Genomic DNA, 20,930 nt, shown 5'->3' with positions numbered 1-20,930 from the left:
TGGGCCTCATCTGCCAGTGAGAACTGTTTATACGTATGGTCCAGTCTCTCTCCTACCACTGAGTCATTCCAACCTATAGAATTGATGCTTTTATTTCAGCTGGTGAGGAAGGGTTTAGTTGCTTCTGTCCCAATGGCCCACTTAAGAGTTAGTTGACCTTGTCTCTAGTCTATATAATTATAACACTTAGATAAAGTATCTGCATTACTCCATTATGGAGATCATTAAGGACAAAAAAAACCCTGACATACTAACTCTGTTAGAAGACATGTTAATTTTTAACTGATCAGCTAATGAATTTACTTGTAAAATCTTAGAATATTCATTGTGTTCTCAAAGAGTAAGTTTGGGGAGGGTATACTGTATTTTTCATTTAAAAAAAAAGAGAGAGAGAGTGAAGCATGTCTTAAAGTACAAAATGAAGCTCAGCTTTAACTATGGAGTCATAACCAGCTCTTCCATGTTACGTTTTCTTAGCACTGCCAGAACACCTACATTGCTTCTCTTAATATCCACTATTTCCCTGGCCATTATGAATTAAATTATTGGCAGTCCGCCTACAGTGGAGGCCAGGAAAATGTAGTGGTTCTTCTAAAATGCTTCCATTTAAAAAAAAAAAAAAATTCTCATATAAATAAAACTCTTCCTTTAAGATGTTTTGCCTTTGTCATCACAAATCTCCTGTGTACAGATCTCCTATATTTAAAGTTTCAGAGTAGTAGCCGTGTTAGTCTGTATTCGCAAAAAGAAAAGGAGTACTTGTGGCACCTTAGAGACTAACAAATTTATTTGAGCATAAGCTAAGTGAGTAATTTAGCTTGTAGGCTCCTACATAGAATGAACTAGGCAAAGCTTATTTTTGAACCTTTTACTAAATATAAGGTCTGTGTGAGTTGGAGATGAAATCGAATTCTTAACTATGTAAATTGGTATGCTTTGGACACCAAGGAAATGCTGCTTTCCCATGATAGCAGTCTGACCACTCTGAACTTAATGCTGTCTTGGGCTGCTCTTAGCCACTTGTTCGCATTTTAAATGTGTCTTCATCCTGTTTATTGCTGTGGGTATGTGTAAAGCGTTGATGCTCTGTCGCACTTTAGCAAGAGGAAGAGTCACAATACTTTAAGACTATCATGATATTTAAAGACTGAACGGTTTAATAAACCCTCTGCATATCTCACTCTAGTGTTACTTGTGCAGTCATAAAGTATTGTTAGTGCAGTTTGTACTTTATATGATGGTGCTCTTTTTTGGGGGGTGTACATACAAAAGTTGTTACATAAAATATTAGAGGCTAAGAGCTATTTTAGCCATGAAATAAGAGAGAGCACAAGATCCTGGATTAGCCGCTGTTTTTATCGGAGTACAAATGAGATGCTTACAGGACCTGATGATGATTGATTAAAATCCTCTGCATTGCTGAAGTTTGCATTGGAACTCTGTCATCTTTGTTCATTGTCTACTCTTCACAGAGAAACAGGCCTCAGTTATGCCAGACTTGTGAAACTAATAGAGGAGTGAGGAAAGAGAAGGTAGATACTTTCTGCTGAATCTGAGCTTTTGCTTACTCAGGTGAAGCAGTAAAAGTATATAAGGGAAGAATGCCAAAGTCTGTGGAAATTTACAGTGTTTTTTGTCATCTTTGGTTTAAAAGTGATCTGAATGCTTGTTTTGTCTTTCATTCTTGTTGGGCATAATTCGGAGGAGGGAACTGTCCACAGGATGCCAGGAAAGTTCTCATGGAATTCTGCAGCTTTGTTTATATTCATGAATAAGTGTCTTAAATGTAGAGGCTAAGCAATGTCTCTGTTGCTCAAATTAAATTATTTTAGGTCTGGAGGTGGCAAGCCAGCACTAAGGGTTTTTTTTAAACCCCTTTAAATCGCATTGAGAACTCAGTCTGTTACAGGCTGAGGAAAAATTACAGTTCAGGTTTTGACAGGTTTCAGAGTAGCAGCCGTGTTAGTCTGTATTCGCAAAAAGAAAAGGAGGACTTGTGGCACCTTAGAGACTAACAAATTTATTTGAGCATAAGCTTTTGTGAGCTACAGCTCACTTCATCAGCTGCATTCAGTGGAAAATACAGTGGGGAGATTTATATACACAGAGAACATGAAACAATGGGTGTTACCATACACACTGTAAAGAGAGTGATCGCTTAAGGTGAGCTATTACCAGCAGGAGAGCGGGGGTGAGGGGGGAGAATCTTTTTGTAGTGATGATCAAGGTGGGCCATTTCCAGCAGGTGACAAGAACGTTCAAGGAACAGTGGGGGATAAACATGGGGAAATAGTTTTACTTTGTGTAATGACCCATCCACTCCCAGTCTCTATTCAAGCCTAAATTAATTGTATCCAGTTTGCAAATTAATTCCAATTCAGCAGTCTCTCGTTGGAGTCTGTTTTTGAAGTTTTTTTTGTTGAAGTATTGCCACTTTTAGGTCTGTAATCGAGTGACCAAAGAGATTGAAGTGTTCTCCAACTGGTTTTTGAATGTCAGGTTTTGAGGTCTTAAAGAAAATGCAAGATTTATGAGTTTAACACAGTTATTACCATCTATTAATGATAGAGCCAAAATGAAGTTGTTCTCTTGGTGTTTTGCATAATTATCTGAATTCTGCACTGCCTGGAGAGTTCCGTGTATTTATATTTCTCACAGGATTGCCAGTAAATTCCTTAGGTTTTCAAAGGGCTGTCTGTTTTGGGCTTGTCTGCCTTGATCAGTAGCGTAGAATTGTCATGCTGGCTTTCAGTGCCCAAAATTATGGTGAGCTCCACTTCTCCACTACTCACAACTGGCACTTGTTTGCACATGTAACTTAGTTGACAATATACCTGGGAGACTTGCTTCTAATATTTTGAAAGTATTCATGCTATAAAGATGCAGCTTTTTCATAAACAAATATTTGCAGAGAAAAACCTATCGGATTTCCGGTGCTTGGTTTTGATCAACCTTTGATCAATCAGTTAGCTCAATAAAAAAGTTAATGTATTGTACAAATTGACCAAATGTTATGACATGGATAACTTTGATTATGTCTACGCTGCAGTTAACCTGCAACTGGCCTGTGACAGCTGACTTAGGCTCGGGATAAGGGGCTGTTTAATGGTGGTATAGACGTTCAGCCGTGGGCTGAAGCCCAAGTTCTGGGACCCTTCAACCTCATAGAATTTTAAAACCGAGAACTAAATTTAGAGTCAAGATCCATGCTTCTGGTTTCCATCACATAGCCTTTAATGTATGGTAGTGGTGAAATGATCATTCATGGTTTCATTTATTTAAACTGTCACTTCAATGCAAAGCTGTTTGGGCATGTGTGCTTTAAGATGGGTATATCATGGAGTGTATGCACACAACTTGTATATCATTGATGTCAGTCCCATTGATCTAATGGGAACTGATTTAGCCAAATCCAGTTTCAAATTCAGAAATTTGTAGTAGTCTCCAAAAAGGCATCTACATGGAGTTCTGGTACCCCAAGAGCTCCAAAGAACCTCTACCTTCTTGATGATAGCCCAAGGTTCTTGAAGATGAGAACAACATAGAATGCTGCAAATGTTCTTCATTGCCCACTACTGTTAGGTTATGTCTACTCTACAGCTTACATCAGCATAACTTCTGTCATTCAGGGGTGTGAATAAACCACCTCCTGAGCAACGTAAATTACATTGACATAAGTGCCGGTGTGGACAGTGCTATGTCAGTGGACGACCTTCTCCCGCTGACATAGTTTCTGCTGCTTGCAGGGGCTAGAGTAGTTAAGACAAAGGGGGAACTCCTGTCAGCTTAGAGCTGCTGCCTTAGAGAACTTGTAGTGGCACAGCTGCACTGATGCAGCCGCGCTGCTGTAAACTCTCGAGTGTAGCCATGCCCTTAAAATTTCTTCTAACTGTGATGGCCATAGCTGATCCCATTAGACCATAGAAGTTGCTAAACTTCCTTGCCAAGATACAGAATGTTTATTCTCTACTAGTTTCCTTGTAGGGGTAGAGGTTTGTTTCAAGTGCTCCCAATTGCTTGAAAGGAATTTGTTAGAAAACTTAGATATGAGTGGATAAAGTTTTCTATCAGTTGTGAGGTCCATCACTTTTCTATAAAATCTATCTTGAGCAGTCTGAGTTTTAGATATTATTCCTAAGGTCCTGTTAACATGAAAATATAGCATCAATTTAACTAAAGGTGTGACTTCAAACCAGTATAGTTAGGGATTTGCACTGGTTTGCTTGGACACTCATATTTTGGTTTAGTTGAAGTTAACTGGGAATAAAAGTAAGCAAAACTGATATAAGACACGCTAAAGCTGTACAGTTAAATTTTAATGTGTAGATGAGGCCTAAAAGTCTTACCATCCTATATTTTTCACCAGTATGCATCCCTGTGGAAACCCAGATTTTTGCCTGCCTTCTGTTAGCAGGTTTCAGGTTCATCATTCCCTTAAATAATTTACCTGTGGTGCTGAAATTCCAGTAAAACATCTGCTCTTTGAGAGAACAGCACCTGAAACGTACGGGATTAACCTGTTAGTGTGGTGGCTGGTAAATGCATGCAATCCACTGCCTTTATTTCCCCAAAGGAATCTTGTTGGAGCGGCAAGCACCTTGCATAGAAGGCTGCTTTTTCTGAAGGTGCTTGTTTTTGTTTAACAAGGGTTCCTGGCTCTACTGACTGAAGGAAGCACTTCTCGCAAGGTGGCTTTTTGTGCTTATTTAAATGGTGCAAGAATATCAGTTTAACTTTTTTTTTTTTCCAGTATTTGTTTTAAAATTATTTACCTAGAGCAAACAAAACCCCTTCATTACTTATCTGCTGACCTGCCATGCTGATAAATGGACTGCTGCATTCCATTAAAGTCAGGATGTATGGTATTTGGTATGGCTTCTTGGTGACAGCTGATCATTTTTCATTTATTGACCTATCTCTGTGTTACCTTCACAGTACGTTTTAAAACACAGGTTCGTCTTGGCCAACCTGGCATAGTGCTGGACAATCAGCTTGCATTTTCTACCATTGTGTCCTCTCAGAATGAAATCTAAGCAGACGTGTCTGGTGCTAGTTCATTTACAACTGGGGCAGTGTCATGCTTATAAGAGAATTATCCTCTTTAGGTAGTTAGCTGATGTGCACATAGAGTTTCTGTCTTCCTTCATTTTAGAAGTAGGTTTGAGCTGTTTAAATCCAAGGCTGAAAAGGCAATATAGGTTCCCTATTAGGGGAGTTTTGTAACCCTGAAAGGAAGCATCGTGTATGTCAGTTTTGCTCCTCTGTGCAATGTGCTACATGCCACATAACTCTGGATATGGGTTATTCATCCGTCTTGTAACCTTCAGGGAAGCTGTTTTGCTTATAGATAAAATAACTTTATTGCCTGGGTTTATTAGGTTGCAGTTGTGCAGCTTTCTCCATTACTCAAGGACTATAGCTGTTTTTTATATCTTATCTTTGAACAGCAGTGTAGTAACTTTTTTATGAATTCAGTAGAACCACAGTAGGATGGCCTGTTATAGGAAATCCAGAACTTTTTTTTTTCCCCTTCAGAATAACCCTGCAAATACAAGTGCCAAAATTTGTAGTTTGTAGGTTAAATTGTAGAAACCTTCCAATACTGGTGAATGCTGTTAAGTGTTGGCATTTTTCATTTCCCAATTTGTGTACAGATGTGCCATTTTAAAATGTCAATTTAACCATCACAACAGTTGGAAAGCACATTGTTGCTATAGATAAGAATAAGATATATTTTTAATCAACAATACTGCTAATTAAATTGCATCGGTAAAGCATGGGTCCCTCTTTCACATAGGGATGGCTGTTTGCTTCTGTTTCATCACAGTATTATCCATGTATAATAACCTTGAATTGTCTTTGTTGTTGCAGTGTGCGGAGGAGTGAATGCCCCATGTTGTGTTAGTGCCTGTCTGCCATGCTGGCCTGTCTACCAGGACCAGGTGACCTCTCCTTTCAGCTTCTTCCTTACCCGCAGATGAACACTGGACTTCAGAAATGTGAGTGATGTTTTGCCTTCAGGAGGAGGTTAATTGTTAAATCTGGCACTGGTATAGCTATGAAATAAACATTTAAGTACAGCAGAAAATCTCTTTAATATTTGTCTTTTATGTTTTGTCATGCCTTCAAGGCATCCATCAATAATGGTTGTGAGAAACCGCTATCAAAATTCAAGCATTAGCAGCTAGCCTTCCCTTTCCAGTGTTTGAGAGGTTAATTTTAATCATAGCAGTACAACACACTTAAATTCTTGCCTCTTTACTAAAAGCATTAGGCAGTGAAACCATACATATTGATTTGGCTCTTAATAGAATTTTTTTTCTGGTTCCTTTTCACTGAATTGAATTGAAAAGCAGACACCAATAGACGTTAAATCATTCTTAATGCAGAGTTGTTGCAGTTTGTTTTGTTGATATAGGGATATATCGCATTCTGCTAAAACACAAATAGTTGTAATCTGGCCAGTATTTCCAGTATTCAGAGTGCTGTCTCTCCATCCTGCTGTCTTTCCTGTGGCTTTGAAAATTCTTGCATAGAGTACAGAGGTAATTAACAAATTTATTTTCACTAACCTCTTTCATCCCTGTAACATTTTCATTGATATTTCAGGTGAACCTTGCGTTCAGATACAAGCATTAGTTTATTAGGGAATAGTTTAAATCATCCTCTCTTTGTTTCCCCCCACTTCCTCTCATCCTCCTGAGATCACTTGAGTCACAAATTGATTCCACAGTTGGGGTGGCAAATAAGAAACTATTCCAAGAATGTTTATTAAAGAACTGGGTATAATGATCTCCTTACAGAAATGTCTTTAGCCTGTCCCTAGTATCTGCAACTTGTACAAGGGGGAAATTCATGTCTCTTCATTTAGCTTTTGGTTTTAGACTTGCTATCACCTTTTAAAATCAAATAATTTACACTCCAATTATAGTCAAACTAAACAACATGTTATGGTCCATGACTTGCTAATGCAATTTGGCATGGGAATATTGAGGCGTAAAGGTAATAGTCTACTAGTTATGTAACTGGGGCATACCAGGAGAGAAATAATTCTTGAAACGTGTGTCTTACATCCCAGTTATTTCCCCAAATGTGCTTTGTAATTGCAGTAACAGTTGTGACATTAACACAATTTAATATTAACAAGCAGTGGGAAGGACTGCAAGCCAGCCTAGGGAAAGAACAAGTTAAAGAATATTGAGATATATTCCAGTCATCAGGGCCTGATAAAATTTAGGGTACTAAAGGAACTAGCTGAAGCAATCTCAGCACCATTAGCAATTATTTCTGAGAACTCACGGAGAATGGATTAGGTCCCAGAGGACTGGAGAAGGGCATACATAGTACCTACCTTTCAAAAGGGGAACAAAGAGGTCCTGTGAAACGATAGACCAGTCAGCCTAACATCGGTACCTGGAAAGATACTAGAACAAATTATCAAACAATCAATTTTTAAGCATCTAGAAGATAATAGGCTTATAAGTATAGTCAGTGTGGATTTGTCAAGAACAAATCATGCCAAATCAATCTAATTTCCTCCCTTGACAGGGTTGCTGTCCTAGTGGATAGGGAAGTTGTAAATGTGATATATCTTGATTTAAGTAATCATAGAATCATAGAATCATAGAATATCAGGGTTGGAAGGGACCCCAGAAGGTCATCTAGTCCAACCCCCTGCTCAAAGCAGGACCAAGTCCCAGTTAAATCATCCCAGTTAGGGCTTTGTCAAGCCTGACCTTAAAAACCTCTAAGGAAGGAGATTCTACCACCTCCCTAGGTAACGCATTCCAGTGTTTCACCACCCTCTTAGTGAAAAAGTTTTTCCTAATATCCAATCTAAACCTCCCCCATTGCAACTTGAGACCATTACTCCTCGTTCTGTCATCTGCTACCATTGAGAACAGTCTAGAGCCATCCTCTTTGAAACCCCCTTTCAGGTAGTTGAAAGCAGCTATCAAATCCCCCCTCATTCTTCTCTTCTCCAGACTAAACAATCCCAGCTCCCTCAGCCTCTCCTCATAAGTCATGTGCTCTAGACCCCTAATCATTTTCGTTGCCCTTCGTTGTACTCTTTCCAATTTATCCACATCCTTCCTGTAGTGTGGGGCCCAAAACTGGACACAGTACTCCAGATGAGGCCTCACCAGTGTCGAATAGAGGGGAACGATCACGTCCCTCGATCTGCTCGCTATGCCCCTACTTATACAACCCAAAATGCCATTGGCCTTCTTGGCAACAAGGGCACACTGCTGACTCATATCCAGCTTCTCGTCCACTGTCACCCCTAGGTCCTTTTCCGCAGAACTGCTGCCGAGCCATTCGGTCCCTAGTCTGTAGCGGTGCATTGGATTCTTCCATCCTAAGTGCAGGACCCTGCATTTATCCTTATTGAACCTCATTAGATTTCTTTTGGCCCAATCCTCCAGTTTGTCTAGGTCCTTCTGTATCCTATCCCTCCCCTCCAGCGTATCTACCACTCCTCCCAGTTTAGTATCATCCGCAAATTTGCTGAGAGTGCAATCCACACCATCCTCCAGATCATTTATGAAGATATTGAACAAAACGGGCCCCAGGACCGACCCCTGGGGCACTCCACTTGACACCGGCTGCCAACTAGACATGGAGCCATTGATCACTACCCGTTGAGCCCGACAATCTAGCCAGCTTTCTACCCACCTTATAGTGCATTCATCCAGCCCATACTTCCTTAACTTGCTGACAAGAATGCTGTGGGAGACCGTGTCAAAAGCTTTGCTAAAGTCAAGAAACAATACATCCACTGCTTTCCCTTCATCCACAGAACCAGTAATCTCATCATAAAAGGCGATTAGATTAGTCAGGCATGACCTTCCCTTGGTGAATCCATGCTGACTGTTCCTGATCACTTTCCTCTCCTCTAAGTGCTTCAGGATTGATTCTTTGAGGACCTGCTCCATGATTTTTCCAGGGACTGAGGTGAGGCTGACCGGCCTGTAGTTCCCAGGATCCTCCTTCTTCCCTTTTTTAAAGATGGGCACTACATTAGCCTTTTTCCAGTCATCCGGGACTTCCCCCGTTCGCCACGAGTTTTCAAAGATAATGGCTAAGGGCTCTGCAATCACAGCCGCCAATTCCTTCAGCACTCTCGGATGCAATTCGTCCGGCCCCATGGACTTGTGCACGTCCAGCTTTTCTAAATAGTCCCTAACCACCTCTATCTCTACAGAGGGCTGGCCATCTCTTCCCCATTTTGTGTTGCCCAGCACAGCAGTCTGGGAGCTGACCTTGTTAGTGAAAACAGAGGCAAAAAAAGCATTGAGTACATTAGCTTTTTCCACATCCTCTGTCACTAGCTTGCCTCCCTCATTCAGTAAGGGGCCCACACTTTCCTTGGCTTTCTTCTTGTTGCCAACATACCTGAAGAAACCCTTCTTGTTACTCTTGACATCTCTTGCTAGCTGCAGCTCCAGGTGCGATTTGGCCCTCCTGATATCTTTCCTACATGCCCGAGCAATATTTTTATACTCTTCCCTGGTCATATGTCCAAGCTTCCACTTCTTGTAAGCTTCTTTTTTATGTTTAAGATCCGCTAGGATTTCACCATTAAGCCAAGCTGGTCGCCTGCCATATTTACTATTCTTCCGACTCATCGGGATGGTTTGTCCCTGTAACCTCAACAGGGATTCCTTGAAATACAGCCAGCTCTCCTGGACTCCCTTCCCTTTCATGTTAGTCCCCCAGGGGATCCTGGCCATCTGTTCCCTGAGGGAGTCAAAGTCTGCTTTCCTGAAGTCCAGGGTCCGTATCCTGCTGCTTACCTTTCTTCCCTGCGTCAGGATCCTGAACTCAACCAACTCATGGTCACTGCCTCCCAGATTCCCATCCACTTTTGCTTCCCCCACTAATTCTACCCGGTTTGTGAGCAGCAGGTCAAGAAAAGCGCTCCCCCTAGTTGGCTCCCCTAGCACTTGCACCAGGAAATTGTCCCCTACGCTTTCCAAAAACTTCCTGGATTGTCTATGCACCGCTGTATTGCTCTCCCAGCAGATATCAGGAAAATTAAAGTCACCCATGAGAATCAGGGCATGCGATCTAGTAGCTTCCGTGAGTTGCCGGAAGAAAGCCTCATCCACCTCATCCCCCTGGTCCGGTGGTCTATAGCAGACTCCCACCATGACATCACTCTTGTTGCACACACTTCTAAACTTAATCCAGAGACACTCAGGTTTTTCCACAGTTTCGTACCGGAGCTCTGAGCAGTCATACTGCTCCCTTACATACAGTGCTACTCCCCCACCTTTTCTGCCCTGCCTGTCCTTCCTAATGGTTTTGACAGTCCCACATGACATTCTCATAGGCAAACTAGGGAAATGTGATCTAGTTTAAACTACTGTAAAGGTGGGTGCAGAACTGAAAGATAGTATCATTGATTTGCTGTCAAGCTGGGGGCATTTTTCTAGTGAGATCCCAATGGGTCTGTTTTGGTCGATTCAATATTTTCACTAATACTCTTCACTCCATTGTGCAAGTATCTTTGTATAAATTTTGCAGATGACACCAACCTGGCACTTTTTGAAGACAGGATTTGAATTCAAAACAACCTTGAAAGTTGGAGAATTGGTTTGAAATCAACAAGATGAAATTCAATATAGACAAGTGCAAAGTACTACACTTAGGAAGGAAAAAATCTAATGCACAACTACAAAATCTGGAGTAACTGGTTAGGCGGTAGTACTGCTGGAAAGGATATGAGGGTATAGTGGGTCACAAGTTGACTGTGGCTATGTCTACACTATGGCTTATGTTGGCATAACTTATGTCACTCGGGAGGTGAATAAACCACCCCCCTGAGCGACATAAATTACACAGACATAAGCGTCCGTGTGGACAGCGCTATGTTGGCGGGAGAACTTCTCCTGCCAACAGAGCTCCCGCCACTCGTGGAGGTGGTTTTATTATGCTGACAGGAGAGCTCTGTGTGTGCAGACAAGCCCTGTGAGTCAACATTGTGGTGCAGTTGCAAAAAAGGCTAATAGGATTCTGGGGTGTATTAACAGAAGTGTCCTATGTCAGACCCGGGAGGAGATTGTCCTGCTCTACTCAACACTGGTGAGTTCTCAGTAGAATACTATGTCCCGTTCTGAGCACCACGCTTCAGGAAGGATATGGACAAACTGGAGAGAGTCCAGAGGAGAGCAACAAAAATGATCAAAGGTTTAGAAAAGCTGACCTATATGGGGAGGCTTAAAAAAAAAACCTGGGCATGTTTAATCTTGTGAAAGGAAGACTGAGGTGTCCCGTCCTCAAATATGTGAAGGGCTGCTCTAAAGAGGACTGTGATCGGGTTCTCCATGTCCACTGAAGATAGGACAAGAAGTAATGCACTTTACTGCAGCAAGGGAGATTTAGGTTGATATTAGAAAAAACATTTTCAGATAGTTAAGCACTGGGATAGGCTGCCAAGGGAGGTCATGGAATCCCCATCATTGTCGGTTTTAAGAACGGTTAGATAAACTCCTGTGAGAGATGGTCTAAGTATAATTCGTCCTGTCTCAGTGGAAGGGGCTGGGCTGAGCAACTTCTCAAAGCCCCTGCTAGCCGTACATTTCTGTGGTTGCAGTAAGAGGAGGTGCCCAGAAAGGGGCTTTCACAATGTGATATGCAAGTAGACTGCCCCGCTAATGGCATTCCCCCCCTTTTTTCCCTCCTTTCCATCTTATTAATATATGTAGCATTATGTCTTTTCAGTTGAATATTGCTGACTAAAATTACATGGGAGGGGATAGAACTTAGTGCACTTTCTTAAAAAGAAAACTGACGATTTGTTAAAAGGCTTCCTTGGTTGCTGATCGCTTCAGAGGATTGGAAAGCTTCATACTGAAAGGGCAAATTAGTGAAATCTTTTAACGTGTTTGTTTGGTGAGATGAGGGTGTGAATTGTGGGCCAATTTCATACTGCAGTAGTTCTATATATTCTAAAGGTAACAGGCAATATCTGTTAGCTGGCAATATCTCTTAGCCTGATATTGCCAGCTCTTTCCAGGCACTGCTTGACACTGGACTGAAAGCACTACCATAACCTCATTTAGGACTTGTCTACACAGGGAAAAAGCCTGCAGTAGCTACTCCCACACTTACTCTTGCTGTTCACTCCATGTCTTAGTGCACAATAATTTACTGCACTTTAGAAGCGCATTAAACTAAACTGTTCAAGAAGTGCTCAGTAAGTGTGTCCACGAAGGGAGTTAGCGCTGAGTAGCTCGTGCACAATAAATTTGCACCCTAGCTTGCTGCTCACTAATTTTCCTAGTGTAGACAAGCCCTTAGTGAAGAGATTAGGTACTGTGTTTAAAAGAATTTAGCACATAAAGTGGCTGGCAGATCTTTAAACAGCACTAATGCTTAGCAGTTCCAGTTAGCTCTGATTTTATATTGAAAATAAAAATGCCCTCTCTGCGGCAGATGTGTATAAGATTATTTGGTGCATTTCTCCACATCCGGTATATGCATAAATAGTCTTGCTCGTGGTCAAAGGAAAGCTGAGTTAATGAGCATTTTTAATGAACAATGTTTGGCTTTTTTTTTGTTTGGGGATGGCTGGAGAAGAGGATTTGAAATAGTCCCATGCTTTTTATAGAAGCCTTGAGAAACTGTATAACTGGAGTGAAGAGTACCAGATAACTTATATTAATATAAGTTCAGAAAGCCTGAGGAATTTTTCTAGATATATCTCTCTGGATCACATTGGTCTTGCATTCTATTTAAAGCTCTACATAGTTATCTTCTTTTCTGTTCACCTCCAAATGAAGGGCTTTTTTCTAAGGATACTGTATGAAGGCGGAGCTGCTAGATGACTTGTAAATATTTTGTCTTTTTGAAACTGATAACATATCAGTATTATATATATATTTTAAAGACTTCGCAAAAAAAACAAAAAACTCAATTTTGTAAGATTTCAAGGAAAAGCAGAGTAACCCTGAAATTTGTCCTTCACCCCCATGTGTGGGATTTCTCATTGGTCTCTTATCTGCATTCTTTCCTTCCTTCCTTCCTTCTGCTTCTTAAATATAACACTGAAGACAATATCAAAATACTTGAGGCAAAGAATGCATTGTCAAAAGAGCAAAAATGCCTTTTTATTGGGCAATGATCATAGTTTCCAGTGATGTAAAGACAGGTGCCTCAGGGCCTTAAAAGAAAAAGATTGATTGAGATGATGGTGGAGTAGCCACAGTTGAGACTAAGTGTGGGTTTTATATTCCTGGACTAAAAGACTAATCCACAGGCTAAAATTAACTCCTGCCCAAAGACTGAGGACTCTCATTAAACCTACAGAAAAATTGCAGCAGTTGAGAGCTTTACCCAGGAATTGGGTATAGCTCTTCTTTTTTTTGTTTTGAATTTGATTATTGTAAGGATCCTTAAGGCTCGTTATACTTTAATGAATTTTAATGAAAATATAACCATAAGTAGGTTACAAAGCTGTGGTTTAAAGCCCTAATGTTAAATGCACATAAAGAAAAATGTTATATTCGTATTGAAATTAATCAGAGAAACACGCCATTGCTAACAAGAAAATATTTCTGATATTTAGAGGTGCACATCTAATTGTTGTATAAACTGACACAGAAATCTGGAACTGATCACAAGTGATGGGGATGTTGGACAGCAAAGATGCATTTTGTTTAAATTATGCTTGATATTTTCCCATTCATTTTGTCAGCTGAGCTAATCTCTTTTTTGTTGTTGTTGTTGTTGTTGTTTTTTCCTATCCTACCTAATCCCCATGACTACTTCACTGTAGCCTTGGAATCCCTGTACTGGTCCTTCAGGTCCCCCAAGTATTCCTTAATTCCTGTTTCTGACTTATTCACAGTTTTCTCTGTTTTGTTGCCCAAATTGATCCTGCAAAGATTAGAGTCTACTGTGAAGAAAAACTACTGGTGTAACATAATTACATTTTATGTAGTATATGGGGAGCCTCAGGAATACGTTCTCTTGATCAGTCCTAAGTAAATTATGGATGTTTTAGCTAGTTCAGGGCAAGAGAGGCATTGACTCTGTAAACTAGAATTACATAGGAAAGGAGTGGGAAGGTGAGGGAATCGGTTGTTAACTTAAGAGAGGCCAAATCAAAGGGGATTTGAAAAATGGTTTGTCCAGTTACTTAAGATGGGACATCAGGCTTCATCTTGGTGCATGTTTAACTTGAACTGAAGGCTTGTTTTCAATCTTAAAGTAAACTATTGTGCTTTTAAAATAAGGAACTCTGGTTCAGAGCTATAGATGTGCTATAGTTGATAGACGCAAAGTGTTCAGTTTTGCATATTAAAATATGATAAATATTTTAACTGCTTCCTGACAATAATTGTAATGCATTGTCAAAGTACATCCAAGACCTTATCTACTGGAAAGGTGGCAAACTATCCAACATACTAGGTCACTAATAACATTTATTACTAGTTTGATATTGGACTTCTGAAATTCTTGTCTAGTTTTTCCATAGAATGTAAGAGAGAGATGTTTTGAAGTGTTAAGTAGAAACTCTATCTGAAACTGGCCAAGTTCACACAACCCATGTTGCAGAAAGGCCTGGATTCCCTTCAGCCTGATCAGTTACTCTTTCATCAGAATTACCTAGCATGTTTCCAGGGTAGGCATCTTTTGGAAAAGATGAAGAAGGAATAGAAGAACCTGCTAAAAATAAAGCCATCAAAGTTTTGAGAGCTGCTGACAGAAACCTGGCAACAGAGTAGCAGCATTGCCTAACTTGGAGAGGTTCCTGACTTCATTAGAAATGCAAGAGCTCAGTCAAAAAGGAAGTTAGAACCTGCATGACAGGGTGAAGTGAGACATGAGAACAAAGAGGATGTTCAGGTTAATAAATGTCAAATGAGTATTTCCTCTAATTAGTAGGTGCTAGATGCCAGTGCTTAAACACCATGGTGAGAGACATCTCAGAAACAATGAAGATGGATAGGTAAACTGCCAGCTGGCACAGAAACAACTAGCTTACAAAAAATTCCCATTTTACAAAGGATATGTTTAATTTCGTTATAACTGCTTCTCCTTTTGGTATCCATCCCATCATCTCTTGCATTGCCCTTGGTTTCTAAGGACAGCTTTTCTTATAGAAGCAGTGCCCTGCCTTCAGTTTTAGAGACTAAAATCATATGCTCTGTAGACAGTGATTGAAATACAGCTAGTAATGCTGCTTAGGCCTTAACCATACTTGGTAGATAACTTCTTCTAAGCAAATTGTTTTCCAAAAGGCTATATTCAAATGCTTATGTTCAAACAAAAATTTGCCTCCCTGGTAGCAGCATGATCTCTGGTGAGCTGTAGTTCCTTGGTCTCTTCTGCTTGGGACAGTGAGATACCAAGCGCACTGGCAATGGCCCTGCTGGGCTCTGGAGAAGTCAGCTGCAGAACCCCCTACCAGCAAATCACTGCAGTAGCGTGTGTAGGAGCTATGGAGGAAGCTGAACATCTTGTTCTGTGAGAGGGGAGCTGCTTTTCTGGTGGACAAAATCTGCAAGGTGAAAAATCAAGCAAAAGGGGAATAGGATTATGGAAGAACAAGCCTGTATTGGAAGACTATAAAATTGCTTTTAAAGCAAAGGCTTATGAGAGGCAGCCAGTAGAGCTTTGAAGGGAAATGTGCTGTAGGCATGGAATGAGATTACAGCAATCCACAGATGCATTCCACCCTCCTAGATTTTTCATATGGCCTTTGCTGAAATGTACAAATGGCAGCCTGCTGCTCAACCTTCAGCCAGGTGGATATCTGCTAAGTGAGGATAAATGGAACAGGTTGACTGTCTGGAATAATTTTGTCCACACGTGGTAGTATGTGCCTTTAGGATCTGTTGTGGTACCCTGATTGTAACTGTTTGTTGTTAGGATACTCTCCCAAACTGACTCTCATAGTGAATATGGAGATTAACTGGGTAGGGATGAACCGAGGTGAAAGGCATAAATAATGCATATTTAGCAGAATGGGAATTATACAATATAACCTGGCTAAACTAGAATTACTAAAGACTTCTCAAAGAACCTTTGAGTATTTGCCAAAGAAGACAGTTTAAAAAATTTTAAGTGCCTCAATTTCTGAATAATGCTGACATTGAAATCCAAGTAATTTTTATTTGAAGTGGTTTTATATGGGGCTCACACCAACATTCTGTGCATTTTTCCATTCTGTTCGCTAACTTCCTTCTCTGTTTCCTAAAATAGAAGCTCAGGATTCCAAGAATGGCTTAAGAATGGGGGCGGGGGCGGGGGAGGGAGGTCAGAGGCAGATTTTAAGTCCGAGAATATTCATAAGGCTGCAGCATTTCCCCCACCTCTTATCCAGCATAGAAAATAATCTGAGGTGCAGGCCATCCGATGCGTTGATAGCGGCACACCTGGTTTGTTCAGTGCTCCTCAAGGGTTAATGTAACTACCAAGATTTTCTGAATAAACTTAGTTTAAGAAATGGTTTGGTTCAGTTTTTACTCCCTTCAGGCTGGTCTTGCCTGAAGTTGAGTGGTGCATCATGTTGGTTTCCACTGAAGAGAATCAGATAACTGGTGCTTGCCCGCTGGTTTTGGGAAGATTCAGCTCTTTTATCTTGAATGCTTTAACTTGCTTGTTCTGAGAGAACGCTGCTTCTTTCCAGGGTCAGTACTGATGGATTCCCTCTTTCTCCACAGGGGACACTACACAGAAGATGAGATCTGCACAGTATCCTACCCCAGCAGAATTGGATGCTTATGCTAAGAAGGTTGCCAACAATCCACTGACTATAAAAATTTTTCCAAACAGCGTCAAGGTTCCCCAGAGGAAACACATACGCCGTACTGTGAATGGACTTGATACTTCAGGCCAGAGGTATAGTCCTTACCCATCTCAGCCCGCCACAAAAACAGGCCTGCTCGCGATAGTCAAATCTCCAGCTAAAGGAATTATCAAAGACTTTGACGGAACACGCGCACGTCTGCTGCCGGAAGCAATGATGAATCCCCCTTCCACACCATACATTGCACCTAGCACTTTAAACCACCCCCAGGCGCTTGCTCGCCAGCAGGCCCTTCAGCATGCACAGACTCTGCCACACCCCCAGAGTATACCGCAGCCACAGACTTTGCAGCTCCCTCAGGGTATACTGCAGCCACAAAGCTTAACACACCCTCAGGGTATACCACAGCCGCAGACTTTGCCGCACCCTCAGAATATGCAGCAGCCGCAGAGCTTGCAGCATCCTCAGACCATGGCACATCAAACTCTGCAGCACCATGCAAACACTTTGCTGCAGCCAGGTTTACATGGAAGCAGAAAGATGCCGGATGCAGATGCGCCGCCGAATGTGACCGTGTCTACCTCAACCATTCCCCTCTCTATGGCTGCTACTCTGCAGCAGAACCAGCCACCAGACCTGAGCAGCATTGTGCACCAGATTAACCAGTTCTGCCAGGCCAGAGCTGGCATTAGCACTACCTCAGTATGTGAGGGACAGATTGCAAACCCTAGCCCCATAAGTCGCAATCTGCTTATCAATGCAAGTACCAGGGTATCTACTCACAATGTTCCCACTCCCATGCCTTCCTGTGTAGTAAACCCTGTAGATCATGCTGCTGCTGCTATTCCTCCTTCTGCCTCTGTTAATGTACCCATGGTAAACATCAACAGGGTGCCGTCTGCATACCAGAATGAAATGAAATCAGTTGCATGGAACCAGCATCAGCTTGCACATCTCCAGCAAATGTGTGGCGATGCTGCTGGACCTACTGGACTTGCGGGGAAGCACCCTCACAGAGAGATTGCAGGGCAAGGTTTTCCTGGTAAAACTTCAAACTACCCTCAAGAACTGTGCATGAGCCAGTCTTTCAACTTAAAGCCCCCTATTGAGAAGCCTACACCTTCCCCACCTGTGAATGGACTGCAGGGACCCTTGCCATATACTAATGGGCACTATTTCCAGCCCATATGGAATAACATTCTGCCCACACCGAACAGTGACAGCTCTGGGTCACAGGACCTTGCCATGCCTTTTCATGGAGGACAGCCAGCAGGGGCACCACTAGATTGTGCAGCAGGAGCTCATTATAGAGCCGGAGCTGGTTCATCCAGCCAGAGTAGTGTGATGCAGACCATGGATTACCTAAGTGGGGACTTCCAACAGGCTTGCTTCAGAGATCAGAGTATGGCTGTCCTGGGAAAAGTCCATCGGCCTCCCATGAACCGAGCACCTGAATCAACTGATAGTCGAAGTCTTCATATTCAGCACCCGGGGTATAGATAGGCTGCAGTCACTTTCACAGACAAAATTAGAGGTTTAGTCTTAATTTTAATTAATAAGCAAAGTATTTTTAATTTGCAAACTTGTGTGATCATTATAATCGTTGAAACAAGACTTAATGTATATTTAAAAGCTTTACATCCACATTTTCTCCTGTTAGCATCAAATATATGACATGCCTATTGTTTCAAATAACTTGATTACACTACTGCACCCCACAGCTATTTCTTCACCACAGAATCCTCTTTGCTCAGCTTTTGCCTTCTACTTGGTGACTACTTGCTGGACTGTTAAGTTGCTGCAGGGTTCACAGTTGCATCTGGTAGCCAGCTCTGTAAAGAGCTAGGTAGCATAGATGCTTACATTTCCATCTAAATTTCCTCTGCATGGATTAAGAGCAACAGAATTTGTCAGGAAGTAGGTCTTATTTTCAACTCTAAAGCCTGTTTCATTAAATGCATTAAACATTGACCATTTGCACTGTCTAGCGACTTATTTAATTGAAAAGAGAGCCTGCTTTTGAAAGGATTTAGCTAGGGTTATATATTTAGTCATTAACATAGGAAGAAGCTTTTTGCTAGCTCTTGCAGAGAGTTCTGCATTTATCATTTTGACTTTGGTCTATCTCCAGAGTCAAAAGCCCCTCACAGATCTTCTGGACACTTTGTTGAGGACAGGGTATGGGAGTGGCAGTTTTAGGATGTAGGGTACATAGCTGCAATAGTAGCTGCCTCCTTCCCTCTTTGCTTCCACTTGACCATTTTAAAGCTAACTATATCTGAACCCCTCGCTGCTAGGAGTCTGGATTTCCTGATACAAAGTGCTGTATTGAGGTTTTATTCCAGGAATCTAGACCCATTGACGACCCCACAAGGGTTCAGTTGCTCCTCCAGTAGATAGAATTAATTTCAGGGTAGATAAGCAGATTTAGAAGTCTGTCTCCACTGTAAAGGTAAGGGCACATAGTGACTGGCATGGCGTTCTCACATTCCGACAGCATCAATGAAATGAAAGGTATTTGCTATGAAACGAAGCTATGAGACATGGTGGGACTTACAGCCCTGTATTCTTGTATGTTAAAACACCACCATAGATATGATAGAACAGTTCTCATATCTGGGAATTACCATTTAAGCTATTTTTAAAGTACTCTTTTCCCAGATTCTCTGTGCCTAACTACTTCTCTTCCCTCCCCATGTCACTTAAAGCAGCTAAATGAGTTGGTGACTGATAGAACACTAACTATTAGATAACCTCAGTGTCTCATTCTCTTCAGCATATTGAAACATCCCTTCTTTTAAAGCTAAATTTATTGTAAGTAGAAGTTTCTCATCTCTGTAAATGAGACTAATACTTGAACATAATGATCACAGTCGAGTTTGGAATTAAAAAAAAAAAGTAAATGCATTGATTCTTTATATGTACACTGGCTAAAAATATTGCTCTACACTGTAACTTTTAAGTGTAATATTTCTGTATGAATGTCACCTGGTAGCGTGGGTTTGAGTAGCATTGTGTATGAGTGAATCCCCTGGCCTCTGCCATTCACTGGCCTCCCTCACAGCCCTTTGAAAAACAAAGCCTTAAGTATTTGCTCCTTGAACTTTCCTTAATGAGCATGATTTAAAATCTTAAGACATCCATACAAAATTTTAAAAAAAACCACAACAAACTTGCAAGTTTTGAAGTGATGTCATAGTTGGCTAGAGATTCTTAAAGATTTTCGTAAATGGAAAAAATTAGAAAACATTTATTTGTATTTTTTAATTTAGACATGTAGTTCTGGGCTGTAACAAATATTTAGATTTCAAAGCTTAGAAGAGTACGTTTTCTGATTCCTTGCGTAAGATAGTACACTTACACCATGTCATTTATTTAAATTCTTTTAAGTGTACTATAAACCGTTCTTTAGTGATTACTCTTTAGCAAAGTTAAGCAGTCTGACTAAAGACGGATTAAATTATGTGTTGGCTTGTGTTGCCTTATATTTAAAAGGAAAAATTGCCTGATTGTGTTATGCCAAATGATAGCAACATGAAGTCCTAATTTATTGTTTATAATCGTATTCCTGCAGTCTTTGTGAAAACTGGTAAATATACATCTATGAAAGAACTAAAACCCTAAGGCTTTTCATGCAATATTTTTCTGAATACATTATCTTGGAAGCCAAGAATTGAGTCTGAAGCTGCTTCCCTTCCATTTTCCCTGTCGCCTCTTCCCCTCCTCCAAATTGATCTAGGGCTGTGCTATGACTTTAACATTTCCCACTAAGTTAGTTATTGTAAGGTGTTCTGCTACCTGAAATACCTACTTTTTATTTGGTTCATTAGCCTACTGCAAATATAAACCCCAGAGTGTGATTCATCTTTTGCCCTCCCCCCAAAACAGAGAGCTAGTGAAACCCCATGTTTTGGCTCTTGACAAAAAGTGGTTTAAATGTCTGAAGTTGTGCTAATGTTACAGTAAGCCATTGGAGATAGTCTGAGAGTCTTGTCATGAGTTGTTCTGAACTAATAACTGCAAATAGAATCGTCACCTCTGAGATTTTGGCCTGATGCAGCAGGACTGTGAAGCAAAAATATTCAAGACACGTCCAGGTAGGACATTCCATTAGCTGTTCAAAAAATTAGAACAATTTTGCTATGAAAACCTACTCAGATATTTTGCC

The 20,930-nt window shown here is 41.0% G+C and overlaps 1 protein-coding gene across 3 annotated transcripts in view; it reads left to right on the top strand.

Annotated features, from left to right (window-relative positions):
- Positions 1 to 19,915, top strand: part of FAM222B (family with sequence similarity 222 member B) — a 45,896-nt gene extending 25,981 nt beyond the window's left edge. For all 3 annotated transcript variants that reach the window (XM_038375513.2, XM_038375519.2, XM_038375516.2), the window contains exons 2-3: positions 5,872 to 5,999; positions 16,677 to 19,915. In XM_038375513.2, the coding sequence (XP_038231441.1) occupies positions 5,918 to 5,999; positions 16,677 to 18,265 (1,671 nt within the window). In that variant the 5' untranslated portion in view covers positions 5,872 to 5,917 and the 3' untranslated portion in view covers positions 18,266 to 19,915. The remainder of the gene's footprint in view (positions 1 to 5,871; positions 6,000 to 16,676) is intronic.
- Positions 19,916 to 20,930: the final 1,015 nt, after the last annotated feature.

This window comes from Dermochelys coriacea, chromosome 17, assembly GCF_009764565.3.
Source record: "Dermochelys coriacea isolate rDerCor1 chromosome 17, rDerCor1.pri.v4, whole genome shotgun sequence".
In the NCBI taxonomy this organism is placed as follows: Eukaryota; Metazoa; Chordata; order Testudines; family Dermochelyidae; genus Dermochelys; species Dermochelys coriacea.
Note: the sequence above shows the minus strand (reverse complement) of the source record. Positions and strands in the feature narration are given on the sequence as shown.